Raw genomic sequence first — 22,025 nt, 5'->3', positions numbered from 1 at the left:
CAAGAAAGAAAGAAGGTGATACTTATGCGGAAACTACAAAATGCAGAGAAAAGAGCACAGGGTGTGATGAGAGTCACATGAGGCTACCTGAAGGCCTCTACCAGTCTCTCCACCTTCTGGGCTTCCCCCTGAACCTTAATCTGAGCCTGAAACTTCCTCAGGGCGTCATCCAGATCCATACCCGAGAAATCCATCTCATCCAACACACAGCTGAGAAAGAAAAACAGAACGATTGCTGAATTCATCTGCCAACATGTATTTGTTGATTTTTTTTAGCCAGTGTCTGGTTTCTGTTTTTTGCCTCCAGGCTGCTGTGAACAGCATATGGATGCTACAGTCTGGGTCTGGAAGACAGGAAAAACATCATTACTTACTCCAACACATCCTTGTTGAACTGCTTTTGTCGATTTCCCAGAAACTCCCCGATCATCTGTCTACTTAGGCCTTTTCTCTCCAGGATGAAGCGGGCAATGCCCACAGGTGTGTCTGAGACAAAACCCCTCTCTATCAAATACTGGATTCCCTTCTCTGGTTTTCTGGAAGACAGAGAGAGAAAGACAGGGAGAGTGAGGATTAAACAGATAGGACAGGATTTGTTTCAGTAAATCTGTGATAAACTGAATAAAGACAAAAAAAGAGCATATTGACAACAGCATGAGGGTAGACAGAAGTATAGACACTTTAAACAGAAATTAAATCTGACTTCTTGCATCCGGATTTAGGTTCCCATGGTTTGCACTTGATCTTGCAATCTTTAATTTATTTCCGTCAACTGATCCTAAAATTCATTTGATTGCATGCGGTTTCATTTCCTCATCAGAATTAGTTTTCTAAAGGAACCTGCTAAAAGTTCCCCCGGTGCTAAAAGATTCATAACACATCAATCTTGATCCATAAAATGTTAGTTACTTTTTATTATCAATTCTCTATGATTTATAATTATCTATGATTTATAAGGACAAGTTAAAATAACACTGTACTGTCATACATCGTCTACTATTTTAACACAGGTATTAAGTGAGAAAAAGGTTCCGTTCACACTGGGCTTGTCATCTCCTCAATATTAGGATGTAAAAATGAAATATGACAGGTGTGATAAACCATATGGAGGAGAAATCTGTAGATGGCCAATTGAAAAATATCTGTCCTTGAAATGTTTTTAACATTAAGATCTTAAGGTTACTGTTTATATGAAAAAAATGGCAACATACTGGTTACCATTTCTTTTTTTCACTATTTTAAATCAACCTTTTTTTGCATGTCTATATTTGCGACATTATAATGCACTTTTTAAAGAACAAATATTATATATGTAGTTACTCAAGTAATCTGATCTAATTGTAATTGTTAATGAAACAAAATAAATAGATTTAGACTGCAGGACACTATTTCAAATTAAAATTTAAACTGAAACTACGCAATGTCAGTCCTATCACTGATCTTGTAACGGATTTTGGTGAACATCTCTTACTTGTTGAAGAGGTTGAGTCCAATGCGGTATTGCCTTCTCTGTACCACGTCGTTGTTGAAGGCAGGTGAGTCCCAGCTATGCCTGCTCTCTCTCTGATAGGTCTGTTTTCCTAGAGGAGGCAACGGTTCCCTTAGACTGTCCCTAGACGAAGAGCCTGAGCTGCAGTTGATGGTCTCATTGGAGTTGGTGGTGGAGTTCAGGGAGTCGTTGTCCCCATCCGAGTGCTCCAGGCCAGTAGGGGGCAGGGGTGCGGAGGATGAGGAAGACAGAGGTGTAAGTGGAGGTTGGGTGGGTGAGGGAGACGTGGGGTCAGGGTAGGGGTGATGGATGTGTGGCAAAGGGTGGTGGTGCAGTGGATGGTGAAGATGTGGGTGGTGATGCTGGTGCATCATAGCGTGGTGCGGTAAGTGTGTAGGCAGAGGGGATGGGATGGGGCGACCCTGTGGTCGTGTTTGGCCCTGTGCTGCGCAGGGATTGGGTGTGCGAGGTGCAGGGTTGTGTTTGAGAGTCCCTTGGGGTGATCCGCCCGTCGTAGGCTCCTGCTCGTAAAGCAGCTGTCTGCTGAGGGAGCCTCGATCTGAACGGTCGCTCATGTCAACGGAGCTGTCGCTAGGCGGCTCTATGGTGAGAACGGGAAGGTGTGAACCACGCAAGCGGAAATCTCTGCATTCGGTGCACGGCGTGCTCCGCCGACTGTTATTGCTCCCGCCACCCTCTGTATCCCGGCTGTCTTCGCGGCCTCCAACCCCACTGCTGATGCCCCAGTACTCGGTGTCCGTGCTAGAGGGAACCCGCTCAATAGATAGCGGAGAACACGGCATGCCGTCATCCATATAAAGCGTGACATCGCTGTACGAGGTGGCTGTGCTGTCCTCGTGCATGACCCCTAGACGCTCTTGCTCCCCCAAGACCCCCCTACGTGAGGTAGGTTTGTTGCTCCACACACACTCTCCGAAATCCTCGCTCTCGTCGCCGCCTCCCCCACCACCATCCTGAGAATCTCCTCGACCTGACTGACACGTCAGAGTGTCGTCCATAGAGTTAGCCAGAGAGGTCACCTGAGAGAAAGCACACATACATTTACCCTACTGTTCAAACATTTGGGGTCTTTTTTGGAGAATTTTTGAAATAATTTTTGGGGATTTTAAAAGAAGTCACTAATGCTCACTTAGGCAACGTTTATTTGATCAAAAATACATTAAAAACATAAAAATTGTGAATTACAGTGCGTGCATAATTGACCCTTCGCTAAGCCACGCCCGAAAACCGCCACAGGCCAACAACATGCTGAAGCGTTGTGGATATGGATTGTGCAAATCTGATACATGGTATCCTAAAAGTTTGGACGAGGGGGTGGAATTCTTTTCCTCCCCGAAACCTAAAACCCAAGGGGAGAAATGCCGGGCGTGGATCAAGCAGTGTGGCAGGCCCCATTCACAACTAAATGTCAACAGGATTAACAAAAACACCAACGTTTGCTCCACGACGTGTGAGCAGTTAGCCTGGCGCGCTAAAAATATAAGCGGGAGAATGTTATCATTGCAAAGTGGTCAGGCTAATGTCTTGTGTTCATTCCACAATATTTATGGATAAGCTGTTTGATTTATAATTATTCGATTATTTTCAAATTTCACTCAAACTGCTGTGCATGACCATAGCTGTTCCTCAATTTGTGCTTTTCCCATTTGAATGGTCAGCATATGAGGCGGCTGCTGCTTGCGTTGGGACCTATAGGCTTTGATGAAATTATTCTCTAATCGGTTGCATATTATGTCGTGGATATATCCCTTGAATGCATACTGCAGTCCCTTTTGTCTTGCTCTCTCAGATATTTCATCTGTTCGCCAAAAATAACTAATTATCTCCTTGGGAATGTCTGACACCGGTGCATACATACTGTAATAGACGTGCCAGGCGCGAAAGCTTGTCAGGCGTAGCAACAGTAACTAAGGAGGGCGGGGCTTAGCGAAGGGTCAATTATTAGACAAGTTGATATTTTGATCATATTTTTTTCAAGCACATTTTACCAATTGAAAACCACATAAATCTTAATGACAATTAAGATTTGTATACAATTAAATACCTTATATTAAGATGTTTTTTCCACTACAGGTAAAATGGGCCAAAAAAGAGAGAGATTTAACGCACACTGAAAAATCAATTTATGAAATGCCCATGAGAAGGATGCAACGCTATAGAAATTTGACAGCAAATTGCTCATTGGGTCAGCAGGTTCACAAAAACAGGTGGAGAAGAAAAGACGCATGTTAATGAATTTCTGGTGGTTTCACACTTAATTCTTCGCCTTAATTCTTAGTTTACAGTGCCACCATTTTCGAGAAAAGCAAACTACCTGGATTACTCAGAAGTAAAAGGTGTCAGGTTCTCAGAGACTTTGCTAAGGCAAGGAATCCTGAAACATGACCCCCACTTAATAATAATCAAAAGCTGAAATGTCATGAAAAGATTTTTTTTTTAAGTTTTATGGACAGATAGGTTGAGAGTGACTCTTAAGGTACCAAACCAGTTAAAGTCAGACAACAGCAAGGTGGCAAGAGAGCCATGGTGTGAGCTGCTACTAACAATGAGCAAGACAGATCTTTCAGGGTAGGAGATGGACTTAAAATGAACTCACAGTCTTCATGTATTTCACAACACTTCAGTTTGTTTTTTATTAAGTTGGGGTCATGTTTCAGGATTCTTTAGAAAAGTATTTGAGAACCTGACACCTTGTACTTCTGAAGACTCCACACCTAATTATTCACCTTAATTCTTAAAGTCTTTTGCAAGTTAGTATCTTTCCTTCTCAACCAGTTTTTTGTGACACTGCTGCCTGCCATCCTTCTTACGTCCATTTAATAATTTTTGACTTTTCATTGTTGAGTTAAATCTCTTTTTTGGCCAATTTTACCTGTAAAAGAGAACCTGTTTAATAATTATGCAATTATGAATATAAGGCATCTTTCACTTACAGCCCTGGTTAACAATTATATATCACATATAAAAAATTAATAGTAGTTAATAAGATTGCTATGGTTTGGAATTGGTAAAATGTGATTGGAAAACACTATGATCAGAATATTGACTTGCCTAATAATTATGTATGCACTGTATTTCATTTTTAAAAATAAATAAAACTGTTTTCTATTTTAATACATTTTAAAATGTAAAGCATTTAAATGACTATAGTTTTCAGTGTTTTATTTTTAAGTATCTTAACAAAATAGTATAGAATATTACTATTTATCAGTTATTGTCCATAACATAAAAGTCATTGTCAGAATATCAGTGTCAACCAGAATTTTTAATATCTGTGCATTTCTGATATTTTGCCTAATTCAACCAGTAGCCATTTTTCCACATTTAAATCGTTTCATATTAGTGCATAAAATCTGAAATAAAGCCCTGAAAAAGGATTCTTTCTTTCTCTCCGTTGATAAACGCCTTTGATTCAGGCTACAGGGAGATTGTCTCTGCAATTAGCCACTTTGAAAGAAGTGTCAGTTAATTGACAAGTAACCAAATGTTCTCTTAGTCTAATTCTGTGGATTGCTTCGAAAAATTATAATTTTGCCTGATTTGTTGATAAGTCCTCATTTGTCTCATAGGCAACATGTAAAACTAATTTATACCAAATCTAATGTAGCCTAAATCTATTCTTCCTATACTATTCCAACTTTGTATGTGTTAATTTAAATCTAACATAACTTTTAAGGGCCCATTTTCTGACTATTTCACTCATCTGTCACCTGTTTGTTGAAGGCGTCATCTGCATGCGAGTATTCCTCTCTGTCTGAAGGACAGTGTCCGGGTGAGTCAGTCTCCTGCTGTGTGTCTGTGGTTCCTGCCTGGCCAGCTGTTCCTGGAGTTGAAGTGTGATGGCTGGTATATCGACCTTGTTGCTGCTGGGGCGTTTGGGGCTGAACCTGAGCAATAATTCATATAAAAAGATTGGAATTAAAATGACGTAAATATCACATAAAACAGAATCAATATCTGACAGTCAAGCTGAATTTTCCACTTTGTACAGGCTTTAACCATTATACTGTTATATTGCCTGTGGCTGTCGCTCGTCAAACGAGTACTGCGAACGCATGTTTGATAGGATGATGCGGCGAGTCATTCGGCTTTCTGAGGCGGAACTGCGCAGGCGTTGAAAGTTCTTGTTCATGCGATACTGCCGGAATGCTGTCTGAATCGTGCGAGCCGCTCGCCTGCTCAGGAAGTAACCACCATACTTCCTCTCCAGCATCTCCACCTGATAAAAAGGAAAACAGAGAGCATGAAAAGGGAATGGAATTGAAGACAGAAAGAGTGGTGCATTGTTCTTCAAACCTAGTAATGTACTGTGTCTACATGCTTTACCAAACAAACCTGAAACACTGGTATGACTCAATTTGGATAATGACTCAATTTAACAGCAATATTGTTCAAAAATTAATAAAAGAAAAATTATATTTCTGTACATAGCAGTTGAGTGTTTATGTGAATATTTTCAGAAGTCTCAGTCACTCCTCCATGAGTGGATAATTCCACAATGCAGAAATCCTTGGTAGTAATATGAAAACATTACAGCACGGTCTGGATCATAACTGCAATCCCATCTTTCATTATGTGAGATAATGGAGGTTTGGCTTCACATTAGCATGACTGGAGGACATTATGTGCATTCAAGGCATGACTGTAGTTTAAAGCTTGTAATATGGCCTCCATGCACATTAAAACACAAACACGTTGCGATAAGTAGATTTTCCTATGGGCTGTTTGTGCCGCTGAGAGTTCTGATAAACATTAAGCAAGCACAAATTAAGCAAAGTTAACAGTGTTTGACAAGCTGAAGATTTCATTTCATTAATGGTATTAAAACATGGTAATGCTGTTTTTTTAGTGATGGCACGATTTCTTTTAATTAGATGTGTAAACACCACTTTACATAAATATGATATACTGTACATTCAGTTCCACCGTTATTACTGTATGAAAGCACTACGGGATGACCATCTGATATAATCCTGTACTATGTAATATTTGAACAAAACTGCTTTTTTTTGGTTATACCATCCTGAAATTGTTGACATTTTGCATGAAAAAGAAATGAAAATGATTTATAATTTTGAAATTTAAAACATGCCCATCATAGAAGATATGCATTTAAGTCTTCGTATGTATGATTTTCATTTTAATGTATTTTTGATTTTATTAATGCATTGACAAAAAAATAAATAAAATATCAACAACATTGACCCATTTCCCCATTCCCAAGATTTACATTTTTTTAAAAGAGTGATTTATAGTCAGTAAAATAATTTAGAGCAAACCATGCCTAGAAATACACACACACACACACACACACACACACACACACACACACACACACACACACACACACACACACACACACACACACACACACACACACACACACACACACACACACACACACACACACAGATATGTATATATTTCTTATATATGGGTCAATGATGTGACGGGTCATTTTTTTGTCCAAAGGCCTTAATAATAATAAAAAAACAAATATATAACATCCAAAGTATGTAAGGTAGAACAACTTGATCTCTTTTACTGAATCCAAAAGGTTTTAATTATATTTTACTACATATAAAGGTATTTTAAAGATTTTGAAGTGTCAAAAGGTCATTCGGTAAAACCGATAAAGTAAATATTTAAATGGAATAATATTGTTTTTAATAACTAAAGGAACTACAATAATACAAATATAAAGCAGATAAGGCTCTCTTTTTTACATTTCCCCTTTTCTCCTTTCCCTGTGCAATGTGTTACTTGAATATGTTGGAGTGTTTAGAGTAGTCCAATAAATGATAACATTTATGAGATCAGTGATCATTTTATTTAATATTTCTTCTGTGGTACACACTATATACTATCTCAACATCAATGTCAAATCAGTTTTTTACTTTCAAATCAGTGGTTAAACCGAATGACTTTTTTGGTGACAAATTTTTTCCATCTTGTAAAAAAATGACAAAAAACAGTGTTAACTAATTGTACAAACCACAAAATCTTATTGTTAACACCTAGGTAAACTAATGGTTTCAAATATAGTTATATCTCCATTCTATTTTTTTACACTTTTAAAAACCTTATTCGTCAATGACCCATATACATACATTTAACCATGGTACTGCCCCACCACATTTGGGAAAGGTGGTACAGTGTAAATACACAATGGCAGGTCAAAATGGATTATATGCATTAGGATTATATGCGTTTCTTGAGGCACACACATCCACACCTTCTTGTCCTGCAGGTCCGTGGAGAGCTCATAGCTGTCAGAGAGCGCTTTGCAGCGCTTGCTCTCTTCTTCCTCTTGCTTGCGGAGTGCCAGGCTGGCGGGTTGGTGGCGGGTCCGTTGCGCCCAGGCCAGGCTCGCTGGACTTGAAGGGGCCACAGGAGGCCCCTGAGGGCCGGGAATGTTTCGAATGTTCCCGTAGCGCTCCGAGTTGCCCAGGTATGGGCCCTGACTGCAGGTGCTGTCGGTAAAGCTAGTTGTGTCCGGACACTGAGGATCTCCCTCCACACTGAGAGGAAAAAAGAGAGAGAGAGACAGAGAGATGGAGAATGAGCTCTAGGTCAACAACTGCCAGAAATGGTCTCATTTGATGACAAGTTGAGACTAAAACAAGTCTGTAATCTTGGCACTGAAACTGATCAGTGTAGACAAACATATTAGCACACTAACCAACATTAGCATTTCAAATGCCCATATGCAGCCCAGCCAGGACTCAGCCATCTGCCCGGAATACAGGAGAACGAGAGAGGAACAAGAGAAGATGGAGGGAGTGTGAAAGAGGAACAGAGAGAGGGCATGATGCATGGAGAAACAGGCAGAGAGAAACGAAGAGAGAGAGAGAGAGAGAGAGAGAGAGAGAGAGAGAGAGAGAGAGAGAGAGAGAGAGAGAGAGAGAGAGAGAGAGAGAGAGAGAGAGAGAGAGAGATGGAAGGGAAAAACAGTAGCATGTGTGGCATACTGTCAACGAGAGAAGCCAAGTCAGGCATCAAAAATTATAAGAACTGAGTCATCCGATGATGACTCGGAGAGAAAAAGAGCAAGCAAGAAAGAGAGAAGCACAAAAAGGAATGAAAAGGAGTATAAAAGGAGAGTCGGAAGCAGGTGTACTGTACTGTGATGACTCACTTCCTGTTGTCAGCATTTTATCTGTACATCTTTTTATTCTGTATTCTTTAGTCACCTTTTTTTACTGCCATAACCAGCTTAACCTATTCTCAACAAATACACAGATTAAACCGGTTTGACCAATATATATATGTTTTATTTTAAATTTTTGTAGCCAAAAAGCACAAATAAAATAATTCAAAATTTGTTATGGATATTATTTATAATTGTTACTGTTATATTCAATTTTCAACTTCTAGTTTATTATTATCAAAACAACATTGCAATTTGAATAACAATACAAGCTACTACTACTAATTATTATTATGCTGCATATTGCATTTTTATTGTTGTAGTCTAATGGTCATTAAGTATTGTGCCAAAAATCTAAAATAAACTAAAAATTAAAAATTCATTATAGATATTGGTTATCAGACACTTAAAAACACTGTATGTGTTTTAGTCATTATATTAAGCATTATCAGTAAATTTAAGCTATTCTCACAAATCTTGACATATAACATTTAAATGTTCATCATTCTGTGTTTTTCCCCCAGTTGTTTACTCACATGTAGGCGTGGGCCCTGTGCGGGAGTTTAGTCTTTCGATGGAAGCGCATGGCTAAGGAGGAGAACACACACTCACACATGATGTCTGCAGCGGTGTGATAGGGAGCGTGTGTTTGTGTAAGAGCTGCTCTGGGATCAGCTGAATCGTGCTGGAGGGTTTCCTGATGACCGCATCGACGATCTGTCAATTACTGCAGAGCCGATGCAGTTTACGAGCAGTACAGTAGCAACGCACACACATACAGTCCTCTCTCTTTGTGTGTAGCAAATCTCTTCACACCAGGGGGCTGGTAACGAACAACACGGCAACAGCTGAGTTTTGCCAGCAACAGAAAAGCTTCAAAACAATCGTCTCAACAGCAATCAACTGACATATTATACCGCTACACACTGTAACATTCAATGTATGATTATTATACAGCCTACAGTTTCACAATATACCGTTCCACCAAAAGGCAGCATAGTACAACTTCCATTTCTTTCTTTCAATCACACACATGGCAATAAATGTCCTTCAGACTTTCTCTCCTGTCTAGGACGTGTGTCCAGGAATAGTGCCGAGTAGTCCAGCCGTGCAATCCTGTGGTGATCAGCATGAGTGACTTTAGATATGTGCATGTTCTGTATGTGTATGTGTGTGTTTGCTCATGACGGATATGCAGCTGTGGTAGGATCCCGGTCACATGGTGCATGTGTGTGTGGGCAAATCGTGCTGTCCCCCACCTCCCGTGGCAAGTCACACAAAGGCACACTTGCAAACACGTCACGGCAGTCCTGGGTCAACTCACTACCGTACAAACATTATTCATTCCTGTTACAATAAATATATAGGCAGCAGTATTGTTCAAAATCTTTACGATTTTTTGTGTGTTTTTGAATGACGTCTCATCAAGAAAGAAAGGAGTGCTCACTAAGGCTATATTTATGTGACCCCCCCCCAGTAATATTGTGAAACATTATTTATTCCTATGATGGCAAAGAAATTTTCAGTAGCCATTACTCCAGTCTTCAGTATCACATAATCCTTCAGAAATCATTATAATATCCTGATTTGGTGCTAAACATTTTTTTTATTATCAGTGTTGTAAACAGCTGTGGACAGTCCACATACACATTTCTACCAATAAATTTCCATGACTTTTAAGGCAAATATTAATGACCTAAAGTTCCATGAAACACATATGTATTAGGGGTGGCACGGTTCACAAAACCCACGGTTTGGTTCGTATCACGGTTTTAGGGTCACGGTTTTCGGTTCTGTACGGTTCTTGTTGTTATTTTTTCTTTTAATCTTTAACACTCCAAAAATTTACTTCAGCATATGATATACAGTGTGTGCAGAATTATTAGGCATGTTGATTTTCTGATCATATTTTATTTCCAGGAACATTTTGCCAATTCCAAACCATATTAATCTTAATAACTACTATTAATTTTGTATTTAATCATGTATAAGTGATATATAATTGTTCATGAAGGCTGGAAATGAAAAATGTCTTATTTTCAGGTGTGCAGAATTATTAGGCAAGTTTTCTTTTACAGATAAAATAAGCCAAAAAAGAGATTTAACAAAGACTGAAAAGTCAAAAATATTAAATCCCCATGAGAAGAATGCAATACTAATGCAATACTAGAGATTGCAGTTAAGGCATGACCATTGGACAGTGAAATGCTCATTGGGTCAGCAGGGTCAGACAAAAACAGATGGAGAAGAAAAAACACATGTTAACTGCAAAAGAATGAAGAATTAAGGTGAAGAATTAAGTGTGAAACCATCGGGAACCCTTTAGTCTCCAGCGCCACCATTTTCCAGAACTGCAACCTACCTGGAGTCTCCAGAAGAGCAAGGTGTCAGGGTCTCAGAGACTTGGGTTAGGCAAAGAATCCTAAAAAATGACCCTCTCTTAATAAGAGTCACAAGCTGAAGTGTTGTTAAATACATGAAGACTGTTTTTTTTATAGGCTTTATAGACAGACAGATTGAGAGTGACTCTTGAAGGACCAGCACCAGATCCTCTTCTACCACTGTTTGAAGAATTCATCTTCCAGAATACGTTTTAATACGTTTTGTGAGTTTATTTTTAGTCCATCTCCTACCCTGAAGTCCGTTTTGCAGAGATGGACTAAAAATTAACTAAACGTATTAAAACGACTAAAACGTATTAAAATGTATTCTGGAAGATGAATTCTTCAAACAGTGGTAGAAGAGGATGTGTTGCTGGTCCTTCAAGAGTCACTCTCAATCTGTCTGTCTATAAAGCCTATAAAAAAACAGTCTTCATGTATTTAACAACACTTCAGCTTGTGACTCTTATTAAGAGGGGGTCATTTTTTAGGATTCTTTGCCTAACCCAAGTCTCTGAGACCCTGACACCTTGCTCTTCTGGAGACTCCAGGTAGGTTGCAGTTCTGGAAAATGGTGGCGCTGGAGACTAAAGGGTTCCCGATGGTTTCACACTTAATTCTTCACCTTAATTCTTCATTCTTTTGCAGTTAACATGTGTTTTTTCTTCTCCACCTGTTTTTGTCTGACCCTGCTGACCCAATGAGCATTTCACTGTCCAATGGTCATGCCTTAACTGTAATCTCTAGTATTGCATTAGTATTGCATTCTTCTCATGGGGATTTAATATTTTTGACTTTTCAGTCTTTGTTAAATCTCTTTTTTGGCTTATTTTATCTGTAAAAGAAAACTTGCCTAATAATTCTGCACACCTGAAAATAAGACATTTTTCATTTCCAGCCTTCATGAACAATTATATATCACTTATACATGATTAAATACAAAATTAATAGTAGTTATTAAGATTAATATGGTTTGGAATTGGCAAAATGTTCCTGGAAATAAAATATGATCAGAAAATCAACGTGCCTAATAATTCTGCACACACTGTATAGCTTAATTATCTAATTATTTATTTATTTATTTCATAAATGGGGCGTGTTTGCAAAACGCAGCTTCTCATTTCCCATTCCGAAGTAATATAGTGAGCGGTCACCGTGAGGAAACTTTCAGTGGCCCTGGAGGTCCATCCATCTGTAGTGAGAGCTACGTGGGCTGTGTCGGACAGTTCTTTGTCAATTTCTCCTCGTGTCTCGTCATCATAGGCGTAATTTGCAGGTGGGACATGTCCCCAACACTTTTTGACAGGGTCGATATTGTCCCCACCACTTATGTACCAATACAAAATAAATAAAACATCTCCAGTTAACTAGCAAAGTATTTGTTTCGTTCGTTTGTTAAATAAGAAGCAATCTAGCGCTGAAATGTGTTTTTTTTTAATCAAGTGATCAAAGTGCTCGTTGCCGCTGTGGCGCTGATACAGTGTTTTCTTGTGGCTCGCGCACACGCCGCACAGTCTTCACTTGGACGCGCGCTTCGATCCGTTGAGGAGACTCTCTATTCATTCCGGTGAAATCACAAAACAAAATTCACACAAATCTGTCCCTGCTTGATATACAACCACTGATAAACATAATCGGTTTTGATGAAAAAGAAAAAAAATATATACGAGTGCGGATTAGAACTCAGAACCTATGACACGCTTGGCAAAAGTTCTGCCACTGGACCATTAAAGTACATATGTGAAATAGTCTATGTATTTATTCACGTGAAAAAACAACATATAGTGGAGTAGATCTCATTAAACGTCTAAGTAAACCCAGTGTACTATTTAAATCGATTGCTGGACATCGTAATGTTATTCTACATACATCTGATTTATGATTTAGCATTGTATTAGCACGGGCACGAGGCTACATTGCGCATGTGTCGAACTGTGCGACACACACACGATCCGAACGGTTCGGATGTTTTTTCATGTACCGTGCCACCCCTAATGTGTATACATGTAAAATAATTAATAAAATGAATAAAAATCCATGTTTAAATTTCCAAAACAGCATATTCACTAATTAATGACAAGCTATGTGGTTTAGTGCAAAACAAACATTTATTTAAATAACGCTGAGACAGCAGTAAGACGGTTAGATAAAATACTGTGTCTGACCCTCAGAACTCCACTTTCTAATTTATGTTGGTGCGAGATAATGTCCGTTTTTGGTTAGCCTGTAAAGTTTTCTTAACAAAAAGTTAGTTAGAAATTGTTCGTTTTTGATTTGTAGAACGTTATATTGCAACGTTCCCCTAACGTTATAATCTAATAATTAGAATTTGGACTGCAGTACCCATTTCAACCACTAGCTGTCAATATTACATACTGCACCTTTGAATTGAATTGAATTTATTTATTTATTTATTTCGAGCAATATATAATGACACATAACAAAGGCAATAAAGAAGCATTTTGATTAATCTATACAACAAGTTAAATTCATCATATTTTAACAACATAATTCCATCTATTGCTCGAAACGGAGTGGGTAGAAGTCAAACTTATTTAAACCCACCCCGGGTACAATTAACAGGAAAAACAAAAAAACAAAAACAAAGCAGAAGGAAAGATTATTAGTGAACAGTGACTTAGGCCTAAATTTTAACTGACTTCAGAAGACTACAAATATAGTGCATGTGTAATATGCACCCTTTTATGATGCTTTTTTGTGTGTCATTTTGAAGGTTGACAGCCCCAGTCCTGTCTCATACAGAAAGTCATACAGATTTGTACAACATTATATTTACATTTATTCATTTAGCATAATTCTTCACATAGATATCTGACTTAATACATTTAACCGCATAGAAGATAAGGAACCCTTTCTGACTGTTAAAGTGTACTGAGAGCAAACCGTGCATGTGCATTAGTTGTGTGTGTGTACACTTGTATTTTCATGAAATCGCCTGTGGGGCAGATGCTGACAGAAAGGAATATTTCCGTGCGAGCCAGTGAATGGCTGTTAATTGAAAGTGTCACTCATACTCCTACATGCGTTTGGCAGCATTAGTGTAACCTGTTAAAGAAAACGTTCATCACCAGGAAGGCAACCAAGTGGTTCTGCAATATTAGCTCAAAGTCATGCACAGATCTATCAGAAATGGCCACCGGAACACTTTCAACACACTATAATTTAGGACACGCTAATCTTGCATACATTAAAATACAGATAATATGCAAACTGGGATTATAATTTTGTCAAGTGCCTCGGTTAGTAAAATACAGTAATTCACGCTCTCCCACTAGACAGAAGTGCATGGGCCAATCAAAACAGATTTTTAAATACATAATACGAGTTATTCAACACAAATATACAGGACTCACAGCAGACATTAGTACAGCTTTAGCTTGCTCTATTAAACCAATAATAAAGTAATAAAAAGCAGCACCATTAACTTTATGGTCTAAAAGAGCCATCTGCTTTTCAACAGAATGATCTTGCATTATGCTAATGTGACTATATCACTATACCATTCGTCTGCCATTATATAATAATGCACTTTAAAATTGTCCCTCTGCTATCAATCTGTCATGATTTTTTAGTAATTAACATTCATTATTATGTTTAAAAGTCCACAATTACTAAAACATTTCATGCAAGCATCTTATGAAGATGTTAAACAAAGCTTAAAAAAACAACAACTAACACAAAAAGCAAACTGACAGATAAACAGAGTGTGCGCCATCGATCTTTGAAGGATTGCTGAATTGTTTCCTCAGCTAGTTCTGTGTAAATCTATACCAATTTATGTGTCACCATGATCTCACCACAAACCACAAGCAACCCACAACAAATATACACAATCGGAAAGTAATCAGCAACTTTTACTCTACAAATTACACTAGGCAGTGACCAATGTTTTTGTGGTTGTAGTACCAAAGGAGATTCGTTTTTTGAATTAATTTCAATAGAGTTTGGTGTTAGCATGCTGCTTAGCTAACACCACAGTACTCCAAGCATAGAAATAATTGGCTAAAACACTTTATAATTCCAATAAAACCATTTTAATGAAAGTATAAGCTTATTTAATTCTCTCACCTTTTCCACCATCTTGTATTGATTTTTCACAGAGCTCATTGCAATGTATTATAGAATTGCCTTCTCTACAAAGGATACATGTGATGCTGCCTTAGATTTTGGCGTAAACTGGGTAGGAGGCGGTATAATTAAGCTGCCTACCTTCTGGAACAGCCATGTGAGGTCTTAAAATGCTGCCTCCGTAGGCAGCACACTAGCTTTTGGAACAGAGGTTTTATCTTTGATACAGGAGATGGGGGCTGGTGTGACACAGCTAGGAGCTTTTTTTTTATTATCAATTCTATCGATTTTCATAATCATGTTAAATTAGTTTAGGCTCAGAATTACAGTAATTCCACCATATCAGTCTAGTATCAGTAGCCTTTAGTTGGGAGTGATAGAGAGAAAGGCATTGTAATCATCTTTTTAGTTTGTGTTATAAAGCACATAAAACATAAAACCATCACGTTCACATGTTTATGTGAATATCATGGGGTAATTCACGTGAAAATGAGAGAAGAAAATTCTTTTCTATTTATCAAAATAACAATATTGTTCAAAGGTTTGGGGTCAGTATAATTTTTGTTAAAGAAATTAATACATTTATTTAATAAGGATGCATTAACTTTCTAAAAAAAAATCTACTTCAAAGAAATGCTGTTTCTTTCTTCAAAGAATACTGAAAAAATGTGAGTCACAAGTCATCTGAAGCCATATGATAAACAGCCGAAATGTTGTTATTCAAAGAAAATATTAATATCCATCTGTTGTGATAAAAAATGTGTCTTTGTTTGCATACAGTCAGAAGCATAGTTATTCACATGGTTTAATATAAAGAAAAGTAGTAAAAAGCCATGTCCAAATAAACATGAATGAGATTGAGATTTAAAGGGATGATAAATGCTTTGGGATTTTGCTCACCCAAAAATGATAATTCTGTCATCATTTACTCATAACGTTAAAAACCTGTATGAATTTCTTTCTTCTGTGGAACATAAAAGAAGATATTGAAACATGTTGCCACGGCTTTTGTCCATTTAATGAATGTCCATCTTCCAAATGACTACATTTTAGAAATGTAATTTTTCAATATACTAGTTCTTTAAATCTGATGCTGACAGTTACACTGCACATTTAAAATTGGATGCTGAATTTAGACTTAATTCACACTCACAGGCACATGGTTTCCTCTTGAAAAGTGGAAACATTCAGTCTCTGAGTCATCAGTCTCCTTGAGATTACTGCATGTGCATCTCTGCTATCATGAAGGTAAAGGTGTGAGACAGTGAGAATGTGAGATTTTTTTTTATTGCAGGATGTTTTTAAAGAGGCCAAATTATGCCCCTTTACAAAGTCTTGATTTTGGTTTTGGGGTCTACTAGAACAATTATCATGCTTGAATGTTCAAAAAACTATTTTTCATTCACATATTTTACTCTGTTGCAGCACCTCTCTTCCCAGTCTGTCAGTAACGCCCTCTTTAGTTCCTGTCTCTATGAAGCCCCTCCTTCTGAAAAGCGCAATATGTTCTGATTGGTCGGCCGGACCAGTGTGTTGTGACTGGGCACCCGCTTTGAGCATGTTTCAGAAATGTCACCATAACCTTGAGTTTTTTTTAAGATTTATTTTTGGTGTGTTTTGCCTCTATTGCGATAGGAGTCTGTAGTCTCTCCCCTGTGAAGGCCTCCTTCCCTATCCTTTACCTCTGTGCAGATAAAATGTTCTCAAAATGATTCCAGTTCACATGGATACGCGGAAGCGACAAAAAAATCAGTATTATGAATTTTTAAGGCCAGACAAGTAATTTGGTGAGGTAAATTTGTAAAGGAAGACTACACGCCTGCACACATATATATTAAAATGCGCATATCTATAGAATTAACACGAAATACGTATGTGCACGCCGTCAGCATTTTCACGGATTTGCATTTTTTAAGTTTACAAGGAGATGATAACATTTTAAAAAAATGGTCAACGCTTCCACCTTGGAACCTATTTCAAGGTTTGCGTTCTCGAGCCACCAGGCCCTGTTGTTGTGCGAATGAGCAGGCCGGAGCGCATTAAGGGTTTTCTGTTAGAACGGTGTCAGGTAAGCGGCCCCTAAGTTAATAACTAATAATCTTTGCAACGGAAGTGAATCAATCAAAACTAACTTTAGCTGGACAATAACTTTATTCTAGAGCTGCTGTAAAGCCAAAACAATCTCTGTTACTTTAATTTCCTATTATCACGGTAAAGCTGCTTTGAAACAATCTATATTGTTTAAAGCGCTATATAAATGAAGGTAACTTGACTTGACTTGACTAGGAAGTGGGAGAGAGAGGGGGACGGGATGGGGGAAGGTATGTGTGCTGGGACTCGAACTTGGGTCAGCCAAAATTAGGGATGACACGAAAAGAAACTTCTGGTCCGAAACCCAAACTTGTGGATGCACTTGGCTATAAACAGAAACTGCTTTTTAAAAATTATTCCTGATTTAAAATGAGCTTTTTTGTATAATTGTATTAATATTAGAATTTTTTTTAATAATTTTTAATGATGCTGAATTTAAAAAATACAAGCCAAAAAAAAAAAAAAAAAAAACCTTTTATTGAAAGTAATTCAGTAAAATTATTCGATTCTATGCAACAGAATCAGATTTAGCAGATTTATTTTTGACCAATTATCCAAATAATGTATAGTCCTACAAAGCTATTATTATCAGAGCATGTGAGCAGAGCGTAGTGGGCAGCAGATCACTGAAGAACACTGAAGGGCGGCATATATTTTCGGCCGTTTTTCTCTTTCGGTTAAAAACCGAAAACGCTATACATACATTTTATACATTAGATTACTTGCTTAGATGTCCAAATATGAAATAATGTTACTATTTCTGGCGTGGATCATAAAGCATTGGAAGCTTTCATTTTGCACACTCAGCAAACAACAAATATTCACGCAGTGAGCATCAGAAGCCAAAGAGAGTGTACGTCATTTCTGCACTCCCTCAAAATGCAGTGTTTGGCAGTCATAGTGCACTTCCTGTTTAAAGCTACAGGCCAGGACTGCTAAAGCGGCCTTGGGAATCATCTCTGCGTTCATTACTAAAGGCTCAGCTTGAGAACACACTGTTGGAGAATAAGACTGCTGCATGTCACGACACAGAGCGCTGTATGGTCTCGCTTTTTAACACAACCTCAAGCAGCCTGTCATTTACACCAAACCGGATCACAGCTTCAGCAGCACAGAAGAGAGAAACACTGACGACATCAACGTTTTAGGCTTAAAATAGCAGGACTGCTGAAAACACAAAAGTAACAAATGACTTTGAACTCCAGAGATCAGTCTGAACAAGACGAATGTTCAAGGAAGATTAATAATGACATCATTTAGTGTCTAAATATAGACAGTAGGCAAATAATCTGACTAACTCAAACAAAACCAGGTATAAACTTCAAATGGAATTTGATCCAAATATATTAAATAATGTCTATACAGAAAAAAGACAGTATCATATTATATAATATATTATTACAATCAGACAACAATAGCAGCTTTTTCCACTGTCGGGCCAGTGCGAGCCAGGGCTAACAACGTGCCTGGCGGGGCCAATGGCCTCGGACCTCAAGCACAGATGCCAATATCAAGGTGTATGTCCACTGTCGGGCCATTTCGCCGTAGCGCTGCCATAAAACCCGCCCTTAACACACCACCATAGAATGAAGTCAAACAACCCCACCATTTCACCAGTTGACTGAAAACTAGCTAAATCACAAAATGAGCATGACAGAAGCGAACGTTTGGTCTTTAATTAAAGACTTAAAGGTGCCATAGAATGGAAAACAGTATTTATCTTGGCACAGTTGAATAATAAGAGTTCTGTACATGGAACTGACATATTGTGAGCCTAAAACACCATTGTTTCCTCCTTCATATGTGTTAAGTTAAATCTGAAATTGAAGGAAAGAGGGAGAAATATATATTCATCATTGTTTAATTAAAAGATTTGAGATCAAAATGGGTGCAGCCTATTGGTTGTGAGCACAGTGCTGCTGGAACAACCAGGGAAGAACAACAGGTGTGTGTGATTGTCAGCATGCTGAGATCTTTGAGCAGTGGATGTGCTTCTCCTACCCAAACTGGTGGATTTTGGAGATTATACAACCAAATGAGAAAGATTGGTAATCAGCATCGAGTCAATTGAGTTTGTTCAAAGACTGCTGGGAAAAGCCAAAATGTGTTCATCAACTTGGAGTGCTACTGGTAGGACAAATATTCATTGTGTTTGAAAGTTGTTTGATGCTAGCATTTTAGCATCTAGCATGTTAACTGGACATGTGCTGGTGTATTTGATTTTACATTGTTGTTGCTGTTTACAAGCTGCTATATAAACCGCAAATAGTTTAACAATATTGTTTGTACTTTTAATATCTCTGAATGTACATTTATTTATACTGTGTGTAGTGACTCATATATTTATATATGTTTTTCTATATAGGTTATTAAGCTAAGCATCTGAGATATTCATTGAAACAAGAAGATCAAGTCATTGTTGAAAGATTTTCAATAAATTGATTCGATGAAGAAGAATTCAATGCTTTGAGTTATTCCATGCACCCTCCTCTTAAAGTTGATTGAAGCCTTTTCAAGTTTGGGCAGACATTGAGGCACAGAAACCCTGAGAACTTGACAATATGTAAATATCGTGCGTGCAAAAGACCACTGAAAAACGGGCGAATACCAACATAACACCGACTGTGAGGTTGCAGTCGGGATCATTAATATACGCCCCCCAAATTTGCATATACCAGCCCATGTTCTAGGCCAGGCAGTGTTAACGTGGACCTGCACAGCCGAGTCATTAAAAGTTCTGCAGGTACTGTGAAGAAGCAAGTAAGGACAATAGCGAAAATGGCAGATCATGGATATATATGTTGTGTTTCAGCCTGTGCAGGGGATGTGAGCACTTTTCATACCCTTCCCACAGAACAGAACTGTCAACAGGCATGGTTGATGTTTATCTACAACAGGATACCGCACCAATTTAATTCAAAGTTGTTAGTTCGCTCTGCCCATTTCACTACTGACAGTTTTTCTAACCTGGGACAATATCTAGCAGGCTTCACTCAGCGTTTGATACTACAGAAGGGAGCAATTCCAACTATATTGCCATTACAACCCCTACCGCAAGCAGCAAGTAGTGATTTTATCCACTTCTTGACTGTTGAAGCCATTTCTGTTTAAAATTGAAAGTTTCTTAGTGAGCTAACAACATTAACGATAATTTACCCTGAGTTTTCGAGATCGAACGCAAGATGATAGTACAGTAACGTTAACGTAATAGTATGACGACCTATTTACACGGAGGTTAATATTATTTCCTGCCTGTGTTGTCATAGATGTATCTACAGTTGTATTTTGTAGATTTATATGTCAATCCCTTTTGTCAGGTAGTATTATAATTTAGCCTATAGCCTATTTCATCAACAACACATAACTCAGGAGCTAACTAGGTTAGTTTGGTTGCTTACAGATAGCTCACTCGCTCCTTCTAGCTAACGTGACCTTCTCCACCACTTAAGTTGAAACGATTCTAGTCAATTTGATAAAATATTTTTTTGTTTGAGAACTAAAGTATGATTCTTTTGAACGTTTGTATTTCAGAATACATCACAGCTCCTGCGTACAAATCTGTAAAACAGCCAATTAGAGCAGAGCTCAACATTATTATTCATGACCCTTCAAATAAGGTAATAACAGCCCATTTCATTCTAGGGACAAATCCTAGGGTTGTAAATGGACATGTAAAACCGTATCTGGAGAATTTTTGCCCTTACCTAAGCCACATAACCTTAACAATAACACATAACAATTTTAAATATTGTATCAATGCATTCTATGGTACCTTTAAGATTCCAGCATCAATATTTCACCAATGTTTTACAATAAAAATGGTACAGTGACAGTAATTTATTCATTTGAGTCAGGAGTGCACATCAATCATGCTGAATCAAACTGATATTGACCATTTCACATAAAAAGAGAACACATACCTATTCGGTTGCACCTGCTTCCATTTATTTGCAATCACAGGAATGCGCAAAACAACTCCATTAAGGCTTTTAAGTCCAAAGGCTTACACATTATGGTAGAATTTTCCCCTACGCACATGACTTAAGCTGAACCAAGTGTCCCTGACATCTGCAAAATTATACTCAGGTGACTCTGACCTCGTTGGTTGACGCCTAAGAGTGGCTATTCTGACCACATAAAATGCCTAAGAATTATAGTTACCTGACCGCATCTAACCCCACCTAAGAGTCTCACACTGAGTCGAACGACATCTCGCTTCTTTTGACACTATCACTCGGGAATGAGATCTTTAGTGTCTAACTAATCTGTTAACATGCTGCGCAGCAATAACCAGACAGACTTCAGCGGCCGGGAGAGTTCTGGAACAATTCTCAGAGAATCTCAACCAGAAAGAAAGAAGAATACATCAGGTTTTATAGGACAGACATATACAACAGTAAGAATAACATGACATATTACTCATGATTGTTTTCTGTCAATATGATTGGTTCAATCTGTGCAAAACAAGCCCCCACCTCGCCCTGTGTTAGTGGCACACAAAATTTAGATCTCAAAATCATTGAAAAAATCAAAGAGGTTAGAAGTTCATTTGATTAATCAATATGTCATGAGACTATAGGATATTATATTTGTTGATATTATCAGTATCTCAAAGTTTCCACATGGTTTCAACACATCAATACATTTTTTTTTTTTTTTTCAAGTGTTAAAATGTTAGGCCTGTAGGAAAACAATATCAATATATCAACAATATTGATACAATATCATATGTTTACTTACAGTGTGCCACCCACTGCGATATTAAATACAAATAATATGTTTATGGAAAAACAAATCATTTATG

The 22,025-nt window shown here is 37.9% G+C and overlaps 1 protein-coding gene across 5 annotated transcripts in view; it reads right to left on the bottom strand.

Annotated features, from left to right (window-relative positions):
• iqsec2a (IQ motif and Sec7 domain ArfGEF 2a) overlaps positions 1 to 22,025 on the bottom strand; it is an 85,145-nt gene that overhangs the window by 7,582 nt on the left and 55,538 nt on the right. For all 5 annotated transcript variants that reach the window (XM_084388896.1, XM_084388894.1, XM_084388897.1 and 2 more), the window contains 6 exons: positions 7,746 to 8,031; positions 5,529 to 5,729; positions 5,221 to 5,397; positions 1,472 to 2,529; positions 375 to 536; positions 88 to 210 (listed from right to left, as the gene is read on the bottom strand). In XM_084388896.1, the coding sequence (XP_084245022.1) occupies positions 88 to 210; positions 375 to 536; positions 1,472 to 2,529; positions 5,221 to 5,397; positions 5,529 to 5,729; positions 7,746 to 8,031 (2,007 nt within the window). The remainder of the gene's footprint in view (positions 1 to 87; positions 211 to 374; positions 537 to 1,471; positions 2,530 to 5,220; positions 5,398 to 5,528; positions 5,730 to 7,745; positions 8,032 to 22,025) is intronic.

This window comes from Rutilus rutilus, assembly GCF_951802725.1.
Source record: "Rutilus rutilus genome assembly, chromosome: 19".
In the NCBI taxonomy this organism is placed as follows: Eukaryota; Metazoa; Chordata; class Actinopteri; order Cypriniformes; family Leuciscidae; genus Rutilus; species Rutilus rutilus.
Note: the sequence above shows the minus strand (reverse complement) of the source record. Positions and strands in the feature narration are given on the sequence as shown.